At 46.9% G+C, this 24,770-nt stretch overlaps 1 protein-coding gene across 14 annotated transcripts in view; it reads right to left on the reverse strand.

Moving 5' to 3' along the window:
* Positions 1-24,770, reverse strand: part of Osbpl1a (oxysterol binding protein like 1A) — a 183,997-nt gene that overhangs the window by 24,621 nt on the left and 134,606 nt on the right. For all 14 annotated transcript variants that reach the window (XM_076554750.1, XM_076554747.1, XM_076554746.1 and 11 more), the window contains one exon: positions 7,625-7,700. In XM_076554750.1, the coding sequence (XP_076410865.1) occupies positions 7,625-7,700 (76 nt within the window). The remainder of the gene's footprint in view (positions 1-7,624; positions 7,701-24,770) is intronic.

Raw genomic sequence — 24,770 nt, forward strand, 5'->3', positions numbered from 1 at the left:
AGGCAGTGCTCACTGCCGTGAGAAGAGCTCCCTGGGTCTAGCAGTGTGTCATCAGGTGAGAGTGCGCACCATGAACACATGATCGGCGGCCCCGGAGGAGCAGCGCTAGAACACGGCACTCTGCAGACAGACTGGCCGCCCAGCCCGATCCGCACAGACGTGTCAGGGCACACGGGAGATACGCACTCAACACAGACACAAGGCAGGAACTGCACGGGCTCCTGAATACTGTCACCAGGAAAATGGGGATGGGGGTGAAAACGCAAGAAAAGCTACGGGAGACAGAAGGGAAATGCAGTGCTGTGGGCTGGCTGGCAGAGAGAGGAGAAACGGGAAGTGTTCCCCACCAGTTTCCACGTTCCACTCCTTTGCACTCTCCTCAGCTCCGGAAGCCTGGGCAGCACCAGGCTAAGTTCCCCTGCTGTGCTTATCACTTAAAAAGTGAAAATACACTAAGACACACACACTTCCTCCACCCTGAATTGCCGGGAATCACCATGAATCCCTTCTGTCCTTCACTGCTGCAGGTGCTTTGCTTTGTTTCTTGTTTTTTTTTTTGCCTGAAAGTGTGAAAGTCCTCGAGTTATAGTTTAAGGAGCATCGGTCAACCTCAGCACCACCATCCACTGCACCCCACACCCCTGTGCACCATCACCCACTGCACCCCACACCCCTGTGCACCATCACCCACTGCACCCCACACCCCTGTGCACCACCATCCACTGCACCCCACACCCCTGTGCACCATCACCCACTGCACCCCACACCCCTGTGCACCATCATCCACTGCACACCAACCCCTGTGCACCATCATCCACTGCACCCCACACCCCTGTGCACCATCACCCACTGCACCCCACACCCCTGTGCACCATCACCCACTGCACCCCACACCCCTGTGCACCATCACCCACTGCACCCCACACCCCTGTGCACCATCATCCACTGCACACCAACCCCTGTGCACCACCATTCACTGCACCCCACACCCCTGTGCACCATCATCCACTGCACCCCACACCCCTGTGCACCATCATCCACTGCACCCCACACCCCTGTGCACCATCATCCACCCCACACCCCTGTGCACCACCATCCACTGCACCCCACACCCCTGTGCACCACCATTCACTGCACCCCACACCCCTGTGCACCATCATCCACTGCACCCCAACCCCTGTGCACCACCATCCACTGCACCCCACACCCCTGTGCACCATCATCCACTGCACCCCACACCCCTGTGCACCACCATCCACTGCACCCCACACCCCTGTGCACCATCATCCACTGCACACCCTGTGCACCACCATCCACTGCACCCCACACCCCTGTGCACCATCATCCACTGCACCCCACACCCCTGTGCACCATCATCCACTGCACACCCTGTGCACCATCATCCACTGCACCCCACACCCCTGTGCACCATCATCCACTGCACCCCACACCCCTGTGCACCACCATCCACTGCACCCCACACCCCTGTGCACCATCATCCACTGCACCCCACACCCCTGTGCACCACCATCCACTGCACCCCACACCCCTGTGCACCACCATCCACTGCACCCCACACCCCTGTGCACCACCATCCACTGCACCCCACACCCCTGTGCACCACCATCCACTGCACCCCACACCCCTGTGCACCACCATCCACTGCACCCCACACCCCTATGCACCACCATCCACTGCACCCCACACCCCTGTGCACCACCATCCACTGCACCCCAACCCCTGTGCACCATCACCCACTGCACACCACCCCCCTGTGCACCATCATTCACTGCACACCCCTGTGCACCATCATCCACCCCACACCCCTGTGTACCATCATCCACTGCACCCCACACCCCTGTGCACCACCATCCACTGCACCCCACACCCCTGTGCACCATCACCCACTGCACCCCACACCCCTGTGCACCATCACCCACTGCACCCCACACCCCTATGCACCACCATCCACTGCACCCCACACCCCTATGCACCACCATCCACTGCACCCCAACCCCTGTGCACCATCACCCACTGCACACCACCCCCCTGTGCACCATCATTCACTGCACACCCCTGTGCACCATCATCCACCCCACACCCCTGTGCACCATCATCCACTGCACCCCACACTCCTGTGCACCATCACCCACTGCACCCCACACCCCTGTGCACCACCACCCACTGCACCCCACACCCCTGTGCACCATCATCCACTGCACCCCACACTCCTGTGCACCATCACCCACTGCACCCCACACCCCTGTGCACCACCACCCACTGCACCCCACACCCCTGTGCACCATCATCCACTGCACACCAACCCCTGTGCACCACCATCCACTGCACCCCACACCCCTGTGCACCATCATCCACTGCACACCCTGTGCACCATCATCCACTGCACCCCACACCCCTGTGCACCATCATCCACTGCACCCCACACCCCTGTGCACCATCATCCACTGCACTCCTCGCCCCTCAGTTATGGAACTGTGCACCACCAGAGTGACTTCTGGCCAGTCCCTGCTGGCGACACCCTGATTTGGGATCTTGACACTGAAGATGGTGGTGGTGTCACGCTGTTTCACTCTCTGAGCTTTTGTCTGGAGTCAGTGTTAGTAACAGCAGGCGTGGCGCCGCTCCCACCTTCTCTAGCTCTCTACCTGTGAGGCAAACGTGTAGTTTTGAGGGAAGTGGTTAGTTATGGGCTGGCTCTGGATTGAGGGCTTGGTCTCTGGCAAGTGAGTACAACCAGCCAGAGGTGACCGGGACGTCACTGACGGATTCCAAACCTGGTGGCAGCACTTGAGAGGTGGGGGACACGACCCTGGATGGGGGAAGCAGGTCACTGGAGGTGTCATTTGAAGGGCGTCCTGTGCCTGGCTCCTTCCCACCTCTCCGTTTTCTGACTGCCCTGGGTAAGCAACCTCCTGACCACTCCCTCAACCACAAGGACACGGCTTCATCTCATGGGTCCAGCCAGCCTTGGACTAAAGCCCTCGAAGAGGAAGGCAAATGCACCTTTTCTGCCTCAGGTTCCTATCAGGTAACTTACACATATTTCAGGGCCCAAGGTCACCCAAAAGCATTTTATCCAAAAATGCTGGCAAAAGTATTCTTGGAAGAGGGAAGTTTTCTGAATGTCTTCTAACGGGCCGGGTACTACTGGGTCAAAGAACTGAGTGAGTGCAGATGTGTGAGCCCAAGAAAGCCTCTCGTAACGGTTCCTCCAGACCACGAGGCCTACAGCCACCACAAAAGGGAGCCAAAGCTTCTGTAAGTTTTCCTAAGTTCTGTTTTTAAAAAAATAAAGTCCTACTTGATTTGCCAGCTTATAGATCATAACAGATTATTTTTGGTAACACACTCTAATTTTTGGCACACAGCTGAGAAGGGACAAAGAACCGAATGACAATCCTAGATACTAAGTCCCACAAACTCCTGCTCCCATCTGTCTATTAATGTGCAAAGGGTTCTTAATCTTGCGTCTATTAAAGTACCGTAAGTGTCCTAAAAATCCCCTCTCGGTTTTGTATGGATGGCCGCTCACCATCATGACTGGGGCAGCTGTGTGACTCTAACTGCAGCGAGGTCATCTCCCTCAGATACAAATAGCGTTCTACATTCTATGTCAGCATTTTAGAAATGTTACACCCATACTGCTGTCACTGATACACTATTTATAATAATGGCCAAAGACACTTTTGGCATTAAAGTTTTACAGTCAAGTTAACATTCACCTTAGACACATTTTGTGGCAGTAAAATACAAAGTAACCAATAACATACTTTCAGAGAGAAAACTTAGTTCAATACAATTCAATTAATTTCTGTGAGAAATAAAGACTAGAAATACCAAGTATAAGGGGAAATGGAATCTTATCTTCTGAACTATTCCAAAGCACCTTGATTACGTACTTAACCAACAGATGATGACAGCAAGCACATCTCTGCGGCAGTGGATTCAACAGAGCCTTCCAGAGTGTTACAGGATTTTCATTTTTAAAAGTCAGCATTCATCAGAGATGGAGGAGGAGTGGATGGGGTGGGGGGAGAACGGAAGGAGAGGAGGGAGGGAAACTGTGGTCCGTATGTAAAATGAGTGTAAGAATTCACTACAAACATTTAAAGAGTCAGCATTCATCATCAACCAGAGCGCTGTCACCTCCTACAGGCACTGAGCACTAAGGCCTCAGTGCCGCTGTGAGCGAGAGGAAGGAATGTGTACAGGGTCAGGGAGGCCATGCCCAGTCCAAGGGCCTCTGCCGCCTCCACGTGCTGCTTCGTGTGGGCTGTAAGCAGGAGCTCCCCAGCTGACAGAGCCCCAGCCACAGGGACAGGAGAAGGGGACAGGCTTAAGGAGACCCTGGAGAAAAGACAACAGAGGAGCTGGGAAGCTGGGCCATGCGTAATGAAAGCCTTAACCACAGAGAGATGCATATCGGATTCTAGTTATATAAAGTGTTTATTTCATGGAAGGTAACCTGATATTTGGTAACAAAAGCCTGTCTGAGACAAAACGGGAGAGGAGGGCTCCACAGGCGTGAGAAATGTGAGATTCTGTACACTTTAGACACAAAGAAAACATGGTGTACTCGGGGCGGAGCGGGGGAGAGAAGTGAGCTCTGCTCTAGAGTTAGATTACCCAGCTAGCTACAGGGAACTGAACTGAGAACACCGGGACCTTCCTTACTGGTCACAAAATTAGACCCCCACCATCCCTAGCAGATACATTTCTCCTATGAGTCTTATTTTATTTTTTGAAACAGGGTCTCACTGTGTAGCCCTGGCTGTCCTGGAACTCACTATTTAGACCAGGCTGGACTCCAACTCACAGAGGTCTGTCTACCTCTGCCTCCTGTGAGTTCTAGAAGTCATATTTCTAATTACACCACATCTCACTGTATCAGCATGCCATTACCTAGGAAAGAATTCAGATCAGTGTTCAGCTGTGAGCATCTGAGGCCAGGGGCGCTCACACACTGTTCGTCTGACCCAGTGCTCACAGTGTAAATAGGTCAGACAGGATTCAGAGTCACATTTTCTCTGCTATTTTTAAAAATTCTAATTCAAGCACGGTGGTGAATGTTTGTAATCCCAGTACTTGGGAGGCTGAGGCAGGAGGATTCGGAGTTCAAAGCCAGTAGGTTACATACCAAGGTCCTACGAAACCAACCAACCAACCAAAATCTTACTACCAAATTACGAGACCACACAACGCTCAGAGAAGAAATATGATAGCACGAGGGTTTTCAAACTCCGATACTGTAACAGAATCATGGGCGTGAAGTAAAGGCGCTTTTTAAAAATTCTTGAAGGGTACCAAAACATATGAATGCTACTATTTTCTAAGTCTTGACTTATTTTGGGGGGGCAGGGTGAAACAAGTAATATATTAGAGTGAGTCATACAAAAACCACAATTTTTACTATGGTGATACCGTTTGCACTACTCTGCCAGGATATCTTTATTTCCACCTCTGTTGATGCCCAGCACTTACACCTTCTGACTCTTCCTGCTGCCGAGGAGAGGCAAGCCTTCCCTAGTCACACCTAAAGAACAGTCCAGATGCCAGTGGCGTCCCTTACACTCACACTGATAAATCTACAACCCCAGCAGGGTCACCTGCAAAGACATCCTTTCCTTGCAGCTCTCTGTGGATGCTTCAGTCAGCCAGGTCTCCAGACAGGTTTCAAAACACTCTGTGGAGCTCTACCAAGCCACACAGCTGTCAGTACTTGTTTCGTTTTATTTATGATGCATCGAAGTGTTTATCTGCACACATAGCTTTGTACCTAGAAATAAAAGCATGGCCATGTTCTTGAGAGAATGAAGACAGGCTTGGTCCAACATGACACCATCTCCTAGTTTAGGAACTTGCTAAAGAGTCATATTGGTTACCTCTGCAAACATTTACCACACAATGACACTACCATGGCACCTGACATCTGCTGAGACAGGAGACAGGCTTATACAAGAGACATATACAAAAAGCCTTATTTCTCATAATGTTCAGGAAGACCAACTACACACGACTGTGTTCATACAAACTCCTTTCCTTCAGTCTTAAGGCAGATGAGGCATCGATTCTACAGGAGCACAGAGCTTTGGTTTATTAACAAGTTATGAAATCAATGTAATGAATTGAAATCAGTATTGCTTTAATATAAAAAATCACTGTGGTAATGATAATCATTCTCTTGTGAAATTGTTTTTCATTTTAGGAGCACACGTACATTCACAGCTACATGCCAGATGACAAAGATAAATACATCTATTGAAGGTCTGAAAAACACTGACTCCACAGAAAACAAGTGCTTGTCTTCCTTCAACTCTCAGTTATCAAGAGAGCATTAAAGGCAGTAACAAGTGACTTGTATCAGCCCACAGCTTGGAGGGTGTATAATCATCACCTTACGTAAGTACGGGTTTGCCATCTTGAATCCTAATATGACTGAAGGAGGTTTGAAGCCCCCCACTCTGCTGGTATGACTGCTGATGTGAGGACGATTATGCAGTGAGCACCATGCTAATCTAGCAGATATCTAGACATTTTATATGAACTACTTATCTTTGCACAGTCTCTGAAGTAGGAGCTAGTGCCCAGATCTGAAGCAGGAGGCAGCTGGGCCCAGGAAAGCATAGCTTCCTGTCCAGTCTCACAGTAAGGAGTGGCAGGGCTTCCCAAAGCTCGGCTGAATCATTCTCTGCAAGGACTCAGAAGACTGGTTTAAACTGGATGTTCCTGGGATGAGCTCCTTGGATGGGGCACTGAGGAAGTTAGTACCCAACCTCAGAGCAAAGGAACACTAGGAGGGTGGGCAGAGCAGCTCAACACACTAAATGCAGCATCCCCTCAGGCTGAGTCCTTGGCACCTCGGGATCCATGTTATTCAATTATCATTATTCTTGGTCAAAGATCACACTAGGAAGAGACTTCTAGGCTAGCATCGGGTGGCAGAAGTGACCGGTAAGAGGAAAGTTGCCATTGCCCCCCCTCCCAGGTTAGACCCCCTCCCACACCCACACCCCGTCAATGCAGCAGAGGCAGGATCCACATATCCTACTACAGCACACTGGCAGAGCCACAGCATGGAAGCTGGTTCTGCCAGAAGCACAAAGCAAGAGTCTACACAGTGGACCTGTTCTTGGAGAGAAACTCTGAGGGGACGTGTGAGGAAATACAAATTCGGTGTGCTGCAAAAGAAAAGCATGTCCTTGTTTTCCTAGGAAAGTCACATTAAAGCCACTTGATGTAGTACAGAAAGAGATCCAGATTCTTCCAGAAAAAGCTAATGGAAGGAGCCGGGCGTTGGTGGCGCACGCCTTTAATCCCAGCACTCGGGAGGCAGAGCCAGGCGGATCTCTGTGAGTTCGAGGCCAGCCTGGGTTACCAAGTGAGCTCCAGGAAAGGCACAAAGCTACACAGAGAAACCCTGTCTCGAAAAACCAAAAAAAAAAAAAAAAAAAAAAAGCTAATGGAAGGCTGACTTTCTTACTCTCGTGGGTATTTTGACAACTGTTAGGCCACACTTCCATGTTACCTTTCCAGACCCCCTTCCTAAGGATATGCAATCAACAGGCAGCCACTCAACGCTGTGAGGAAACAGAAGCTAACTCACCATCCCAATGCATTTTCTGAGGATGCTCCAGATGCTGAAGTCGTTTCTGGAGAACATGGGCGAAGGCAGGCTTGTTCTGGAAAAAAAATTTAAAAAGTGGTTAATTTTAATACCAGTAACATCGGAAAGAAAAAGATGTTGTCACTGACCTGAGCACAGGCACACACATACAGAGAGACATTGCAAAAGTGTGCATTGTCACAGACAGGGCACAGCAGGGTCACGCCCATTCTCTGCTGTTTTGACCCCTGGTAAGTTGTGTGCAGATAAACCAGCCCTTTGTTTTCAGCACCGCAGGGAATGTCATTCCCTCACCTCCTGGGCCCAGGACAAGGCCAGATCACCTCACCTTTAAGGAACCCCTTATGTCCTTTTGTGTGCTGGCATATCTACTTCTGTTACCTGACTCAAACCTCACCGCCATACTGCCATCTAACAAACCACCACACTCTAACTGCTGGACACAACATGCCAAACTAGATCTCCGAAAACTACTGGGAAAATGCAAACAAATGATCAAAATGGAAGGAAAGCCGAGGCCCTGTATTACACATACCAACTCCCCTAAGGCACTGACATGGAAAGAACCCCTATATACTGGAAGACTCTTTAAAAAGTAAACCTTGGCAGAGGAACATTTTCAAGGCCTCTGCAGAGCTCTGGAAGCAGCAAGATGGACAGTGCTGTCCATAGCAAGGGCCTCCAGCTTGGATTTCAGGCATTCAGAAGCCAGGCCTGGTAGGCAGGGGTCCAAACCCACCCACTCGGATCAGAAGAGCGGTCCTGCAGTGGGGGAGGACAAGGGTCGGCCAGCTCAGCTGTCTATAGCAGGTGTTTCCTAGTTGCCTTCTAAGAGACATTTACCTGTAACAATCAAAGGAAGTACTGGAACCCACACTTATATTCCTAGCACTGAGACAGTGAGGCAAGAGGATAATGAGCAGAGAGGTAAATTTGTCTCCAAAAACAAAGCAAGGGGCTGGAGAGAAGGCTTGGCAGTAGAGAGCACTGGCTGCTCTTCCAGAGGACCTGCCTTCCACTGCCAGCACCCACATGGTGGCTCACAACCACCCCGACTCCAGTTCTAAGGGATCCGACACCCTCTTCTGGCCTCTGCAGGCACCAGGCACGCATGTGGTGCACTGACATGTACTCAGGCAAAACACCCACGCATAGGAAATAAATTTAAAGAGAAAAATCACAGCTACCAACAACAACAACAAAATACTCAACAAAACCATTATGCTCTAAAGAACTCCTACGTCAATTTGAATTGTAATGGAATTTTCAGTTTTAAGCAAATAAAACTTAAAAACCTTCATGGTGAAATTCTTCCAGCTCTTTCTTGTCGGGAACACACGCTGCTCACTGGGCAGTCATCGATCAGCCAATATTCTAGAGCACTGGCCACAGCCAGTATTTAAGCTACAGCCCCCATTCTCCAAGACTACCAATCTCTGTGACATGGACAACACATCCTGGGTCACAGATCCCTAGCACTGTCCGCCACAGAATTCATAATACAGTGTTAGTCATGTACACAAGCAACGGCTTCCCTCTCCTGTCCATCAAACAGGTTATTTGAAGTGTAGTGATGCCTTGTCAGTTTTAATCCTGAGGTATGCTTCATATAGACTGGGGGAGGGCTGGGATCACCCCCAACAAGTGTTGACATTAAATGTACAGGTATGTCCCACTGTTCTGACTAAAGACAAGAGCAGAGGCAAGAAAGACCACACATGCTTTGGAGCTGTGTTTGTGGTAGATTTGCTATGTAGCCAAGGCTGGCTTCAAACTCTGTGTCAAGATCCTGGCTAGCCTCGAACTCTCCACCTTTCTGCCTCTGCCTCTGTAGTGTAGTGTGTATCACCACCTGGCTCTCAGAGGCATTTTTAAAAACAGAAGACAATAAGGACCTCGAATTTGGTACTAACCATTTAGAAAGTGCCACAGTCTCGCCACAAGGAGTCCCACTTGGAATACCCCCCACTTTCCTTTTGTTGTTAGTTGACAAAAATGTGTTAATTACTCACTTATGAGGAATCCAAATCATTAGCAACGATATTTAATCCAAACAAAACTAGAAAGCAGAGGTGGAAGGTGTAGTGGGTAGCCATTCCAGCTTTGATCTGGAAGTTCCAACCCCCATTGAGGCTTCGGTAACTGTCACGCCTACAAAGTGGGGCCGAGAGGACCCTGAAGACTTGAGATCTGGATATGCTGCCTCTCTTGGTTCCTGGACCCTGGACGCTGGAGGTAGACCGAGCAGAGTTCTCCAGAGAACACCGCCGGACTGCACTGCGTCTTTCCCAGACCCTGCAACCTACCTATCCCTTCATTTGTAAGTTACCCCACTAAATAAACCTTTTAACTACGTGGAGTGGCCTTAATAATTTCACCAATAGGAAGGAATTCTGAATGGTAAACACTTACTATACAGACTGTTGCTTTCTTACGTGGGACACGTAGAGGCAGGTGCAAACCTTATCCAGCCCACACTGTGCTGTGAACTGGTCAGAAACTCTGAGAGAAATACTGGTCTACCAGAATACATGCTGTGCAGAAGCCTTGGTTTAAAGTGACCTCAGAGTTGTCGACCATGATCTGAGGCTGCCAGGGCTGCCAGGACGACAGGTGCAGTGGCAGCCCGTGCAAGGAGGCACCCGGCCAAACAGCCCGAGAGCCACACAGACTGGGACCCAGATCTGGCACCATTCTCAAGTCTCCTTCATCCGATATTCAGGAGGACCGGTCAGAGCACAGGAAAACTGCCTAGAAAACACGTGTGACCAACAGCAGAGGAAGTGTGTATTCTGGAAGAACACGGGAGGTAGGAATTGGGACGGTAATCGCAGCAGGGGTTGGAAGCGCAGCACATCGGGTGACTGGTGTAAAAACCCCGACTAGCCTACCTTCCCTGAACCTGTCTCCATCACCTCCTCCACAGCACTGATGAGGTGACACCTGTACAATCCCTTGTTTATCCGTGACTGTGACCCAATCAGTATGAAAGTTCCCAGGAGTTAGGCTTTGGTCACTGCTATGGTAGCTATCTAATGCAGTGCCCAGCACAGCAGAAGTGCCTGGTGAATAAACTCTGGATTGTAGAAGTCTGTTAGCAGACACTTCTCTTCCAGAAAGTGTCTGGGTTTCTGGGTACCCAAGACAACAGGAATGAACTACAGGGCAAGGGGAAGTGGGGCAGCTGACCTGAAGGGGAGGCAGTCTGTCCATCTGAGGAAGGGTTCCTGGCAGGGCTGCATCAGGCACAGCACAGAAAGCTGATCTGCATCAAGTGAGCCAGGTGTGCTGTGCTGCTGGACAGACTGCAGAGAAAGGACTGACCCCACAGGGTTACCTGCCCGATGTTGGTCATGCCATGTGTGCGGCCGTCCTGCTAGATGAACACAGAGAGAACAGTACACAGAACTTCAAATGGAGCAAGATCCAGGTTGACAAGTCCAAAGGAAAGAAGCAAACTAATTTTGGTCGTTGTCGGGGTAGGGAGACTATGAAATGCTCCTGGGACCTCTTGTGCCCAACACCTGCCTCCCAGCCAGCAGCTTACTCTGGAAATGGAAGAGGAAGAGCTTTGTTGGAGGGAAAAGCAGTGGGACATGCCTTTGAAGGCTACAACATCGGGTCCCCAGTCCCGTCCCGCGTCTCCTACCACCAGGAAAGACCCATAATCAAGGGCGCCAAGGACCAAGGGCCAAAGACTGGGTCCGACGGAACTAAGAACCAAATAAACCTTTCCTCAGTTTTATTTAAAACTTCTTAAAATGTATTCATTGAGAATGACATACATATACAAAGTATTTTGATCAATATTCACCCTCCAACTCCTCTGGGAATACACCTACCATGTTCTCCCTCCCAACTTCATGCCTCCCTCCAAATAATCCCAAATCCAAAAACAGTGCTACCCAAATATGCATGTGTGTAAGCATGGGGTTGACCTGTGGGAGGAAGGTCACCCCTAGAGAGAACCGACTCTCTCTCCCTCAGTGGCCATCAGCTGCCGAGAGCTCTTCGGGTGTGGTGGGCTGCAGTGAGCCTGTCTCCACCCGTGCATGAAGGCCAGAGGCTTGGCCTTGGGAGGTCTTGCCAGGGATTCTGCCACCGCAGTGAGGAAGTTGACGCTGTAAGAAAGTGTGACCGCTAAATACTAGCGTTTTAACATGTGTCAATGCACACAATTCACATATCGTCCTTAAGATGTAGTGCATTTCACACTCCCAGAACATCAACTTTACTATCAGCCCCAAGTGAAAGTAGCTAGAAGGAAGCAAGGGTGTGTAGTGGAGAAGCTGGCTGCTTCCCTGTGGAGTTCGCTAGTGAGAATGGAATGGAGCCCGTCCGTGCCTCAGCCACACGAGTCCCATTCATCAGCACAAAAGCCACCTGGGCACAGCCGCTGTCATACCAGCCGTCACTTACTAGGACTGTGCTGGAAGACAAACTGCTCAAGAGTCCCAAGTCAATGAGAACGAAACCAGCTCACAACTTGCTCAAGAAAATGCTCAACCTGCAGTGCCAAAGCCACGAGGGAAGGAGGAGAGTAAAGAAATAGACGTAGGTAGATTAAGTTAAAAATATTTGTATTGAGAAGGACATGCTTATGTACTTTAAACTTTCTATCAGGAGACAAGAAAAAAAAAGAGAGTCCTGTGTACTGGTGGTGGTGGCGGTAGCTCAAGGCTGGAGTCAGAACGGCTCAGGAGTGAGCACAGACAGGCTATTCTCCTCCCTGAGTCCAGCTGAGGTCATTATCCCAGAGTCTAAGAAGAAACACCCTGTACCAGGGGCTGACAGTGTTCTCCCGGCTCAGTTCTGGACCACACAGATGACATTATTACTGTCTGCACAACAACACAGTATGTGGATTCTGAACGAGATGTCTCCTCTCTTGTCTTATCTTTGTGATGGGACCGTGGCTACTTGTCCCACCATGATCCCCCTGCTCCACACAGAGTCCAAAGTCAACCTCGTGAACTCTGACTCAGTAATGCTAGCCTCAAAAATCTGTAGGAAAAACTGGGCCAGGGTCTGCAAATCACCTCCCATCTCCAGGCTCTGACCCATAGCTGAACAGCCAAAATCCTAAGACAAACTCCACAAGTCAGGCCTCAAAAACTCACAAACCCAAAGGTTCATCTGTTTGCAGACACCCCTACTGGCCTTCTGTTTGTGTTCCATGGATCACTAAATTAAGCACACAGCATCACTTGCTCACAGAGACTCTTGGTCAAGATGATGATGATAATAATAAAACAGGAGAGGCAAAGTCAACCTTTGACTAGAAGAGGGGTACTGGGAGTGTCATCTATTCAAATGCATCCCCGAATTCCCAGGGGGCACCATGAACACATCTGTGTTATGAGTATGGCCACAAAATTCTGAAATGTCAGCACACTGTGACGAGAGGTTTTTTTCAATAGAGTGTATGAAAGCACACCTGGGATGGAACCACTTCCACAGCACTCTTGCTACTGGCTCACTCAGAGCTGTAGCAGATCTCCTAATTCAAGAGCAAGTGATTGTACAGTTCATCTTATTTGTCAGTCAGATAAACACTAAGAAAAATAATGCCCAGCACCATCAGAGCCTCTGAGGAGCAAGGCTCAGGTTCTAATGTATAGATCAGCCTTAATGACTTTTCCAAGCTCCTTGTTATTTTTATAAAGCACAAACTCACTTCTACAGCACTCACTGGAGTGTCATTGCACTACACTGCCTTTGCCCTTCGATAGGGCAAACACTTGGGTCATCGCCTACACGCGAGGTGATTCTATTCTCTACTATGACTTGTAAAGTAAAATCTATCCCCAAACTACATATATGACCATTACAATGAGCATGTAAAACAAACAGCCATCTCTCAGTACGGTCAAAACATAAGATAAAACCGTGACGACCCCGGCGGTGGGCAGGAGTGGTGCCAAATCACTGAACTCACACACGAGTCAATACCACTCTTGGTTTTCAGGAATAGAATTCTGTATCAAACCCAAAACATACACAATACAACGATCTTCAAGAACAGACCAAGAGGCTGCCCTGTCTGCTGGTAGCCAATAGACACGTCAGAGGAGCAGCAGACGGCAACTGAGGTTCGAGATGTCAGTCCACCAGGAGAAGAATCTCTGACGGATCAACCTTGTATTAGGCAAGGCCACAAGACTAAAGACTCTGAAATACTTTTTGCTTCTGCTGTACTTTTACATGCCTTTCTCTGGTATCTGATACTATGTATTTTTAAGTGGGAAGTCCTCTGCTACCTGTATTGTAGTGTGTTTATCTCATTAATACATCTCACTGGGCATTTATATCTGTGGATTGTAAAAAAAGATGAGTCCTCCTTAAGCTATATAATCTTGATGAATAAAAATAATATTGGGGTATTGTTCCACGAGAACTGAGAGACAATTAGGGCCTGTTTTATATCACAGCGCAGGTTAACACAGGAAAACAGTTGACTTTGCCCAGCTGTCAAGACAACTGTATACCACTAGTTGATTAAAGCTTCAAAGGAGCTTTAGATTAGACCAGGTGCTTTGCTAATGTTCCCCCCACCCCAGGAAAAGCAGTCCAGCTCACAAGGACATAGAGCCAGCTGTCTGATTTGTTGAACCAGGATAAAAAGTGCAAAGCCACCTAATTGGTATGCCAGCTTCTCTTGCTTCGTCTGGCTGATAACATAGGACAGTGATGAACTCTGTACAAATTCCTAACCTCAGTACTTCATAGCCCCAAAAAAGAGTTACAAATTTTCTTTTTTATGGTTTAAAGTTACACACAGGATAGAAAAATATATTTTAAGATTTAAAACACATTTAGTGTTACTGTGCCTTGGAGAATGTTGAAATGAGCTCATATTAAGAGATTTACGACACAGCTCTCTCTATAAACACCTCCAGGTGGAGAGAGCCAGGCATTTACGACTAATTACAAAATGTTAGTTTAAAATGTTATACACTCAGAAATATAGGATAAAGTACACGATTTCCTTATTTTTCTTAGACTCCTCAGTAGCTTAGTTTTATAATTCCTTTAAAATGCTATTTATAAGATTATTATTTAGGGGGCTGGAGAGATGGCTCAGAGGTTAAGAGCAATGACTGTTCTTCTGGAGGTCCTGAGTTCAATTCCCAGCAACCACATGGTGGCTCACAACCATCTGTAATGAGATCTGGCGCCCTCCTCTGTATACATAATAAATAAATAAATCTTTAAAAAAAAAAGATTATTATTTAGGTAGATAATGAAATGACCAGTTCTTTCTTTGCAGCTGCAAATTACAGCCCCACCAATTAGGAAGCTAAGATGTACTGCACATGAGTTGTCAGGACGACTCTGTTTCGTTTCTACTAGAATGTGACCTTCAAATGTGACTCCTATATTCAACACGAAAGATTCTGTTGGGTATAACTGCAAGAACAAAGAGGTGTAGAGGGAGCCAACAGGAGAGAATAAAGAAAAGTAACTGTGGTGATAGACTGTGAACTCCAATAAAGCCTGCCTGGGGATCAGAGGACAGAGCCAGCCACTAAATTAGACATAGTGGCCAGGCAGTGGTGGCACACACCTTTAACTCTATCACTCGGGAGGCAGAGATCTGTCTGAATCTCTGTGAGTTCAAGGCCACAGTGGGGTACATGAGAGAAACATAACCAGACAGTGGTGACACACGCCTTTAATCCCAGGAAGTGATATGGCAAGACACAGGTATAAAACGTGGGAAGAAACAGGAACTCTCTCTTGAGGCTGAGGATTTTGTAGAGGTAAGCTAGTGGCTGGCTGTTCTGCTTCTCTGATCTTTCAGTTTTCACTCCAGTATCTGGTTCTGGGTTTTTTATTATAAGACCTTTTAAGATTCGTGTTACAAGTAACCATTAAGAAAATAGGTGTGAGTGTGTATTTTTCCGTAAAACTGCTCAGTTAAAGTCTAAGTTTCATGATGTGGTGGACTTTTCCTTTGAGCCCTGCCCACAGCCTAGAAGCTGGTCTCGTGGGCTGCAACACCTGTCCACCCATGCCCACGCCTCGGGGAATCGACACCGCACACCAGACCCAGCAGCTGGCTCTGCCTGCCACAGCTGCCTCCATATACCTGTTCTGAGATCCAGAATTGGACCCAGCAGTCACTCCTCCTTGCCCAGACTTGTGCCACCTCGTAGAACAAGATCACCTCAGCCACACACCCACAGATCAGCACCAGTTGTCTCCACAGCTGAGCGACATGAAGCACTTAGCTGAGACCAGCTGGGCAGAAGGAACAGGGCCCAGATCTGAACACTCAGCACACATGTGCCCAGAATGCACGGCAGAGCTGCACCTAGGTCTCAAGTCAAGCAGAGACAGTCTGACCCATACACAGATGAGCCAAAGCCAGACAGTGGTCCAGAGAAGACAGGAAGAGAACACCAATCATAGAAGAAAATCCCAAGAAAGAAACACTAGGGACAATTAAGGAAGTTCAACCTTGGATAGAGTCTACTGACGTGGTTGATATTCTACTCTCAGGGGAGAACTGGGGTAGTTTTGTACCCTCAACACCAGCCTAGCAGAGGAAAACAACATCTCAGATACACTCCAAATCTAGTCCCTCCAGTATGCTGCAAAAACTCATGACTAAAAAGAAAGAAATAAAAGTAACTGAAACAAACAAAATCAATGACTTAGTTCCTGATGTACAAGTCCTAACACAGAGAAACAAATGTTATGAAAAGACCACGACACACTTTTGTTCTCTCCAAACTACCAATCCCAGAATAATGGCACCAAATGACAAAGACATAGAAGAACTACAGGTCTAAGTATCCACTAAAAATCCAAAGCTACAAATTCAAAATAGTATGTTCAAAGAAATTAATTAGAATACAAAGACAAATTAAAAATGTAAACTAATGCAGGATATGAAAATGAGACTAGGAATACTTAAGAAAACCAACATGAAATAAGAGAGATGGTAGATTCAATAAATCTAACAGCTCAATAGAGAGCCACACCAACAAAATAGAAAAGGATGGACGGTAAGGTGGAGGGGATACTGGGAATTAAAGGTGATCTGGGGATCAGAATAAGAAGGATGGAGAAGATGGTTAGTTGGTGGGTTAAGCAAAACTAAAGATTTATAAAGAAGCCTTACAGAAATCACTAGTTTGTAAGCTAATTAAAAACATAATTTAAACAAAAGGAGTTTGAACAGAAGTCCTGCCACATGAGTGAATAATTCTGTTCCCAGAAGACAAGGATTATTACATGAAAATCTCAGTCTGGGTATACGTTACCTTCTTATGAGACACTGGTCAGGGAGGTCCAAGAGCCATCCAAAACAATGCAGGCCACGTCCACTGTTCTTGGTTGCTCACTACAACTATTTGGTAAGACCCTATTGCAGAAGACACCACACATTTTGGTCGCAGGACACAGAGAAATCAGTAGTGAACTGACCAGGAAAATCTTTTCCTGTTGACTAGCTTTCCTTGTGCTAGAAGGCTGCACTACGCGGGCTGCTGGGTGAGAAAATGCCGACGTCTATGTCTTATTCAGCCCTGGAGCCTGCATGTCATCACCCTGACCTGCCAGGCAACAGTGGCATGACTGTTACATGACAGCCGACCACTTTCTGACCGAATCGGAGGCAAGCTCCAAAGGAAAGAGCTCTTCTCTTATACTGTAAGCCTAGTCAAAATCCACAGCTGAGGGCGTCACAGGTCCTAGCATGGGACCACCATGGTTTCCTGTCGGATGGTCCCACTGTCAAACTGCTTTCTAAATATGTATCTTTAACCCAGCTGTGCTGCTCTCTGCTTTGGTCCGGGTGTCATCTGCTTTGCAGTTGGTAGTGGTTAATACAGAATTATTCAGAGTGCTGAGAATAAGTGACATCCATATTACCCTCATTGAGCCCCCAGGTTCAGTGCCTATCACCGACGAGAGGCAGAGAGAACGCTGAGGAGTGCTGTGAAAGGCAATCTCCTGCTCACATACGACCATGGCACACAGGAGCTCACAGCAACTATGGTTACCTGTGGAGCTCACAGCAACTATGGTTACCTGCAGAACCATGACAGCTAAAATTCCAGTATGGGGTGCGGGAAGGACCCACATGGCCCCATCCAGCTAAGGAGCGATGGGCACCTGACAGCTGGGAAAGGGAGAGTCGCTTATTCTTGGGGATGTGACCCCCAGTAGGCTGGCCATACTCCAGTAGCTGGCCCCACACAGGCACATATGAGCAACACTAAAAGTGTGAGGGGGACATTAAGTGGGGAGGGGGTTGTCCTGAGGGCTATGGTAGCTTGGACGAGAATGGCTTCCATAGGTTGGTATGTTTGAATGCCTGGGCCCCAGTTGGTGGAACTGATTGGGGAGGATTAGGATGTGAACCTTTGTTAGAGGAGGCATGTCACTGGGACCTGGGCTTTGAGGTTTCAAGAAGCTCCTTCCATTCCCAGTGTGCCTTTCTCTGCCTACTGCAGATTAAGATGTGAGCTCTTAGCTCTTCCTGCTGCCCTGGCCTTGGCTCTGCCATCCTGGACTCTAACTCCTGAAACTGCAAGCCTAAATCAAATAATTTCTTTATAAGATGCCTTAGGGGCTGGAGAGATGGCTCAGAGGTTAAGAGCACTGGCTGTTCTTCCAGAGGTCATGAGTTCAATTCCCAGCAACCACATGGTGGCTCACAACCATCCATAATGAGATCTGGTGCCCTCTTCTGACATGCAGGTGTATATGCAGACAGAGTACTGTATACATAATAAATAAATAAATCTTAAAAAAAAAAAATAAGATGCCTTAGTAATGGTGTCTTAGCACAGCAACGAAAAGTAACCAATACGAGCATTCTAGGAATCAGAAGAGGGGAGCAGGGACAAGACACATGACATACATTTATACATTTTCAGAAAATACAAATATTGTTAAAAAAAAAAAGCCACAGTAACAAAATAGCATGGCATAAAAACAGACATGAACATCAATGGGATAGAAGATAAAGATCAGAATCGTGGCCACCTGACTCTTGACAGAAACCCCAACAATCCTTGAAGAAAAGATGCCTTTTTAGAAAATTGTTCCAGAGAAGCTGGGAACTTACATATTCCTTACTGTGCTGGCTCAACTGTCAACTTGAGAAGCTAGGATCACTTAGAAAGTGCATTATAATCCGGGTATTGTCTAGATCAGGATGGTCTGTGGGCACGTCTGTAGGGTGGTTGTTTTCACTGGTGTATATGACCCAACCTGCTGTGGGTGATGCGATTTCAGGGGCTGGACCCTGGACAATACAAACTCTTAACTGCTGAGCCATCTTCCCAGCCCCCATTAGAGGTATCTTGTCTGTTTGTTTTCCCTTCTATTTTCTGTCTTTCATTGTCTGTTGCCTTTTTTTCCATTGAAAGATGTTTTCATTCAATATATTCTGATCATGCTTTTTACACCCCCAACTCCTCCCAGACCCCACCCAACTCCATGCCCTTTCTCTCTTTAAAAAGTAAACAAAAATCATAGCAATAAAAACCCAAGAAATTCTCTCTCTTACACACACACACACACACACACACACACACACACACACACACAGAGAGAGAGAGAGAGAGAGAGAGAGAGAGAGAGAGAGAGAGAGAGAGAGAGAGAGAGACCATAAAAACACAAAATCAGAACCAAAATATTTAAGCAAAAATCCAATAAGACAAACAAATGCTCAAATAAAGCAGTAAGGAAAAGTCCACAAAAATACCACTGAGTCTGTTTTGTGTTGCTCTATGTATGCACTCCTGGACACAGGGCCTAACCTGAAATGTACCCAGCGAGGAGACTCCGTTGGAGAAAACTAGTTTTTCCTTTGCAGGTGGGTATCGACTGTACATAGCTTCTTGGTTAGGGGTGGGAGCTGGTGTCCACTTCCCTCTCTCAGGGACAGTGCCCCCACCTGGCGAGAGCATGCAGGCCCTGTCCCTGTGTCCAGTCTCTGTGAGTTCCTATGTGCATCCATCTGTTCGTGGCTGGAGGATACTGCTTCCTTCAAGTCACACTGCATGCCTGGCTCTAACAATCTTTCTGCTTCATCTTCTGCACAGGTCCCTGAGCTCAGAAGGAAGGTTTGATAAAACACTTGTTTTAGGGTTGGAGTGTGTGTGTGTGTGAGTGTGTATGTGTGTGTGTGTGTGTGTGTGTGTACTTAAAAAAGATATTAATATTTTGTTACTTTTGCAGGTTTAAATTAGTTCATAGAAACTTGTACACAAATAGTTCTTTCAAAAATAGCTTTTGTATTTTATATCCTAGTAAAGGTTTCTCCTACCCTAGAACTTTTAAAATTATGTTCTAATTTTAATTACCAAAGCTGCATAATGTCTCAAGGCCATATCTCCACAGAAAGCATTAAGGCCTTGCAGGAGGCTGCCCTTGCTCAAGCTTTGAGCCCTCCAAGACCCCCAGGTCCTCTGTGCCTTTCTGCCTGCTTCAGAAAGCTTAACAGCGTGCATTTTATTTAGTTTCTGTATCATTTTAAAATACCATTGACCATGAATTCCCTGCCTCAGAGAAGACAGTAAAACTCTAGGTGGTTTGCAATAAGCAAAGCTTTCCCAAATGCTGTAGCCTGAAAACATCCCTGAGCAAACTTCAATTGAGCTCTATGGACGGAGTGAGAGTCAGAATATTGATGGCTCTCCCTACAGTGGAGCCTGTCAATCACTCAACATGACTCTCATCACTGAATCCTCACGACAGTCCTGTCCGCTGAGCACTTACAAAACACCTTGTGCATGGTCACAGCTGCACTCTTTATTACAGAGTCCTAACTCTCAGCTTTTAAAGGCCTGGCTCCCACTCAAGACTGTGAAACCAGAACTAGTAACTAACCAAATGCTCTATGGTTAGTGTTCCTATTCAGGAAATAGAGATATCAATGTTTCTTACAGCCATAGTGAGGTTCTAGTAAGCAGTATATACAGAACAGTATTTTTAATTTTGGGTATTATTCATTATGCTCTGTAAACTCTACTGAATGGTTAATAAAATGCATATTTAAAAATGAATACAGTAACCTATGTCCTGCTTGGATACAAGATCGAGTTATTTGGGACAGAGCACCAACTGAGCAAATGCCCTCAACAGAATTGCTCCAGTATTTTCTTGATTAATTACTGATGTGGAAGGGCCCAGCCAATTCTAGATGATGTCACACCTGGGCAGGTGATTCTAGATGGTATATGAAAGCAGGCTGAGCAAACTGTGAGGGATGAGCCAGTAAGTAGTGTTCCTCAACAGGTTCTGCTTCAGTTCTGTCTCTAGGTCCATGCCTTAACTTCCATCAGTGATAGATTGTGACCTGAGAGCTCTAAAATGACATAAACCCTTTCCTCCCCAAGTTGCTTTTGGTAATGTGTTAATCACAGCAACAGAAACCCTAACTAAGACAACCTAAGTAAGTGTAGATACCATAAATCAAACTTTTGCTGTATTGACACAGACACAAACCCCACAAGTGGTCAACTCTACTTATAAATATGTGTAGTCAAGGGCTGGCTGAGATATTTGCTAATAAGACTGTCAACCAGGATTGGATCTCCCAGGGATTCACATAGTAGGAGGAAAGAACAGACTCCCCCATGTTGTCCTCTGATCTCCACATACATGCTACACACATGCACCTATACATGCGCACGCGCGCGCGCGCACGCGCACACACACACACACACACACACACACACACACTAAATGAATGTAATAAAAATGTGGTCAAATACATGTTTAAGTACAGTATTTCATCAAGGATGTCAAGCATTTTTATCTGGGCCACACATGTTAAAAAAAGAATTGTCAATGTAAAAGTAGATACTAATGGCATTATTTCCTGAAAACCCATCTCATTTTCTAGCCTGAGGTATTCAGTTGGGTGGACAATTTAGCAATTGCAGTTTCAGATGATGATCCAGTAAAGTGGTTATTTGCCGAATGATCTCCACAACTATAACCAAGGCTTTGATAAATAGCTCTCTTTGATGTTACTTTTTATGACTGAGACAAGGCAGACGAGAACACGGGTTCCATACTGCCATGGCCAATGAAAGCTTTCTGCAAGGAAGACCAGTGGTCAGTGGGTCTCACTCAGGGTCTCAGGTCAGGGCAGCCCAGAAGTATTTACAAACAAGAATACAGGTCTCTTTAGTAACTGCTGGCGGGGGCTGGGGATGGGCTGATGATGTCAAAGATTCTTTAAACTAAGACTGTGGTTGGGGTCCATAATGTAAGGAAGTGGTACTTGGTGAAGTCTCCTTCCTTCCTGTCATTCAACAATTCACTGGTTGTGGTTGCTTGAATGAGAACAGGCTCCATAGATTCATATATTTAAATACTTGGTCCCCAGTTGGTGGAACTATTTGGGAAGGATTAAGAGGCATGGCCTTTGTTGGAGAAGGCCTGGCCTTGTTGGGGGAGGTGTGGCCATGTTGGAGGAGGCGTGGCCTTGTTGGAGGAGGCGTGGCCTTGTTGGAGGAGGCGTGGCCTTGTTGGAAGAGGCGTGGCCTTGTTGGAGGAGGTGTGTCTAAAGGTTCATGCCATTCTCAGTGTGCTCTCTGCCTCCTCCTGTTTGCAGCTGGAGACATGAGCTCTCAGATGTTCTTGCCACTGTGCCTTCACTCTGCCATAATGGACTCTAACCCTCTAGAACCATAAGCCCAATTAAATGCTTTCTTTTATAAGTTGCCTTGGCCATGGTGTTTTATCATAGCAACAGATAAGTAACTAACACACTGGAATTCTTTATCATATGATTGAGCCAATTCCGTCCAAATAGTGTTTTTCATTTAATTGACATGGTGACACAGAACACACTTGGAAATGCCACATTTAATTTTACTGTGCTTTAATTGACATTAAAATGAATTAAGATTGACTCTTGTCTTTGGCTCTCAGGTTACTTCTTCTCACCAAGTACATCTTTGGGAGATGAGAAGCATGGCTCCTGCATCCAAGCTTCTATTCTGCACCTAGAGGACCGGTCTTGAGCTTACCCACGCTGTCAGCCGCGGATTTTAAGTCTCCAATGCTCTGATTCAGAACAGGAAGGTCAGCGAGCCCCACACCCACTCACTTCTGCAGCTCCGTGCAGCCATCTGCACTCACCCCTGCTGCGACTTTTGTGTGGATCTGCCCATCACTGAGCTGCAGCTCTCCCGGAGGTCGGAGAGCATGCTTCTTCTGCCTCCTAATGCTACCAAAGCTCTGACACAGGACAGGCACTCAGTGTTTAGAAATACATGGACCTACTATCTTTTAAGTTAAAAATGGACGGGGGAGGGGTGAAAATAAGACATACTTTCCTAGCAAGTGTACTGAGAACACAGTTCATCTCTAAGCCTTGCTTGAATAGTACTCCAAAAACCAGCTTCTTCAACACACTCTTTGCTTCCACTGAACAAATGAACATTTCATGTTATTAACTATTCTGCAGTATTCAAGATTTTAAGTAGCCCCATATTCATTTGGATATTCACAAAAGCAAAATCCAATCTAATTCTTACATCTGATTCACGACCAAAGGAATGGCAAAAATTTCCACTGAGATAACTTAGCTTCCAGTTGCCTGCAGCTGTGACCTAACATGTGCCTGTGTACCAGCATGTTCATCACCTGTAAACAACTGATTCTTCCTCTTCTCTCTTCTATCCCAATTTAAATGAAGCCTAATGAACACTGCTTGTATCTTCAATTTCTGTTCCCTGCTGGTGCTTACTAAGCATTTGACTGAAACAGGCTTCCAAATTAGAAAGACATAGAGAGCAATTTATGAATGCAAATTGTAAGATGAAGATTTTAAGTGATGCTATAGCATAAATTATAATAGCAATAAAGTCTTAATTCATTTATACATCAAAAAGAACATAAAACACAACAAAAAATCTGTATATGGCTCATTTTGGGATACAGTCCACAAGTGTATTCTTCAAAAACAAGGCTAAAAGGGAAATGTTTGGGTAAGCCTTCTAAGCTCATCATTAAGTAAACATTTTTTGAAATGTACCAAAACCCACGGCTGGAAATCCCATTCTATTCCCTCTTTGTCCTGGCTAAGACATAAGGTGTCATCAGAATGCAATGCAACCCATTTTCTTCATCTGAAAGGACAGCAATTTCAGCAACCAAGTACTCATTCTTAAAACACACAAATGGGGTTAGAGATGACCTGGTTGTTAAAACGCCCTCAGTGCAAGCATGAGGACCCCAGTTCATATCCTCAGCACTCATGTAGAAGCTGGGTGCAGTGACATGTGGCTAACTCCAGAACCGGAAGCAGAGGAGGGTGGGGGACAAAGACAGGCAGGTCCCCAGGGACTCTCTGGCTAGACAGTTTAGCTGAAACTGAGCCCCAGGATTAGAGAGAAATCTTCTTTGAAGAATCGTGAGGGAAGGGTTTAGGAGATGCCTCGGTCAGTCCAGTGCTTCCTGCACAAGCCTCAGGGCTGAATTCAGACCCTCAGCACCCACGTGAAAGCCATGCATGGCAGCATGTGGTGAGATTTTGTTGTACGTTAGCTAATAAAACTTGCCTGAAGATCAGAGGACAGAGTCAGCCACAGAGTTAAACATAGAGGTCAGGCAGTGGTGGCACACACCTTTAATCCCAGCACTTGAGATCTCATGCCTTTGCTACCAGTATTTGGGAAGCACACACACGTCATTAATCCCAGCACTAGGAAGGCTGAGACAGGAAGTGGTATGGCTGGGCAGAGAAAGGAATATAAAGCAGGAGGAGACAGGAACTCAGAGCCTTTCAGCTGAGGACTCAGGGGCATTCAGTCTGAGGATTTGTGGAGATTGGCTGAGGTGAGAGGTGGCTGTGGCTTGTTCCTTTGTCTCTCGGATCTTTCAGCATTTACCCCAATATCTGGCTCCGGGTTTTTATTATAAGAACATTTAGGATTTGTGCAACAGCAGCACACAGCTGTAACCTCAGCTTGTGGGGGGGGGGGGGGGAGAAGGAAACAGACAGGTGAGTCCTTGGAACTCACTGGGGAGCCTACCCAGCTGAATTGATGCGTTCCAGGTTTAGTAACAAACCGTATCTCAAAACATGGGGTGGGAAGCAATAGAGGAAGACACTGAGTGCTGGCCTCCGCTCACACACCTGCAC

This window comes from Peromyscus maniculatus, chromosome 19 (genome assembly GCF_049852395.1).
Source record: "Peromyscus maniculatus bairdii isolate BWxNUB_F1_BW_parent chromosome 19, HU_Pman_BW_mat_3.1, whole genome shotgun sequence".
Taxonomy (NCBI): domain Eukaryota; kingdom Metazoa; phylum Chordata; class Mammalia; order Rodentia; family Cricetidae; genus Peromyscus; species Peromyscus maniculatus.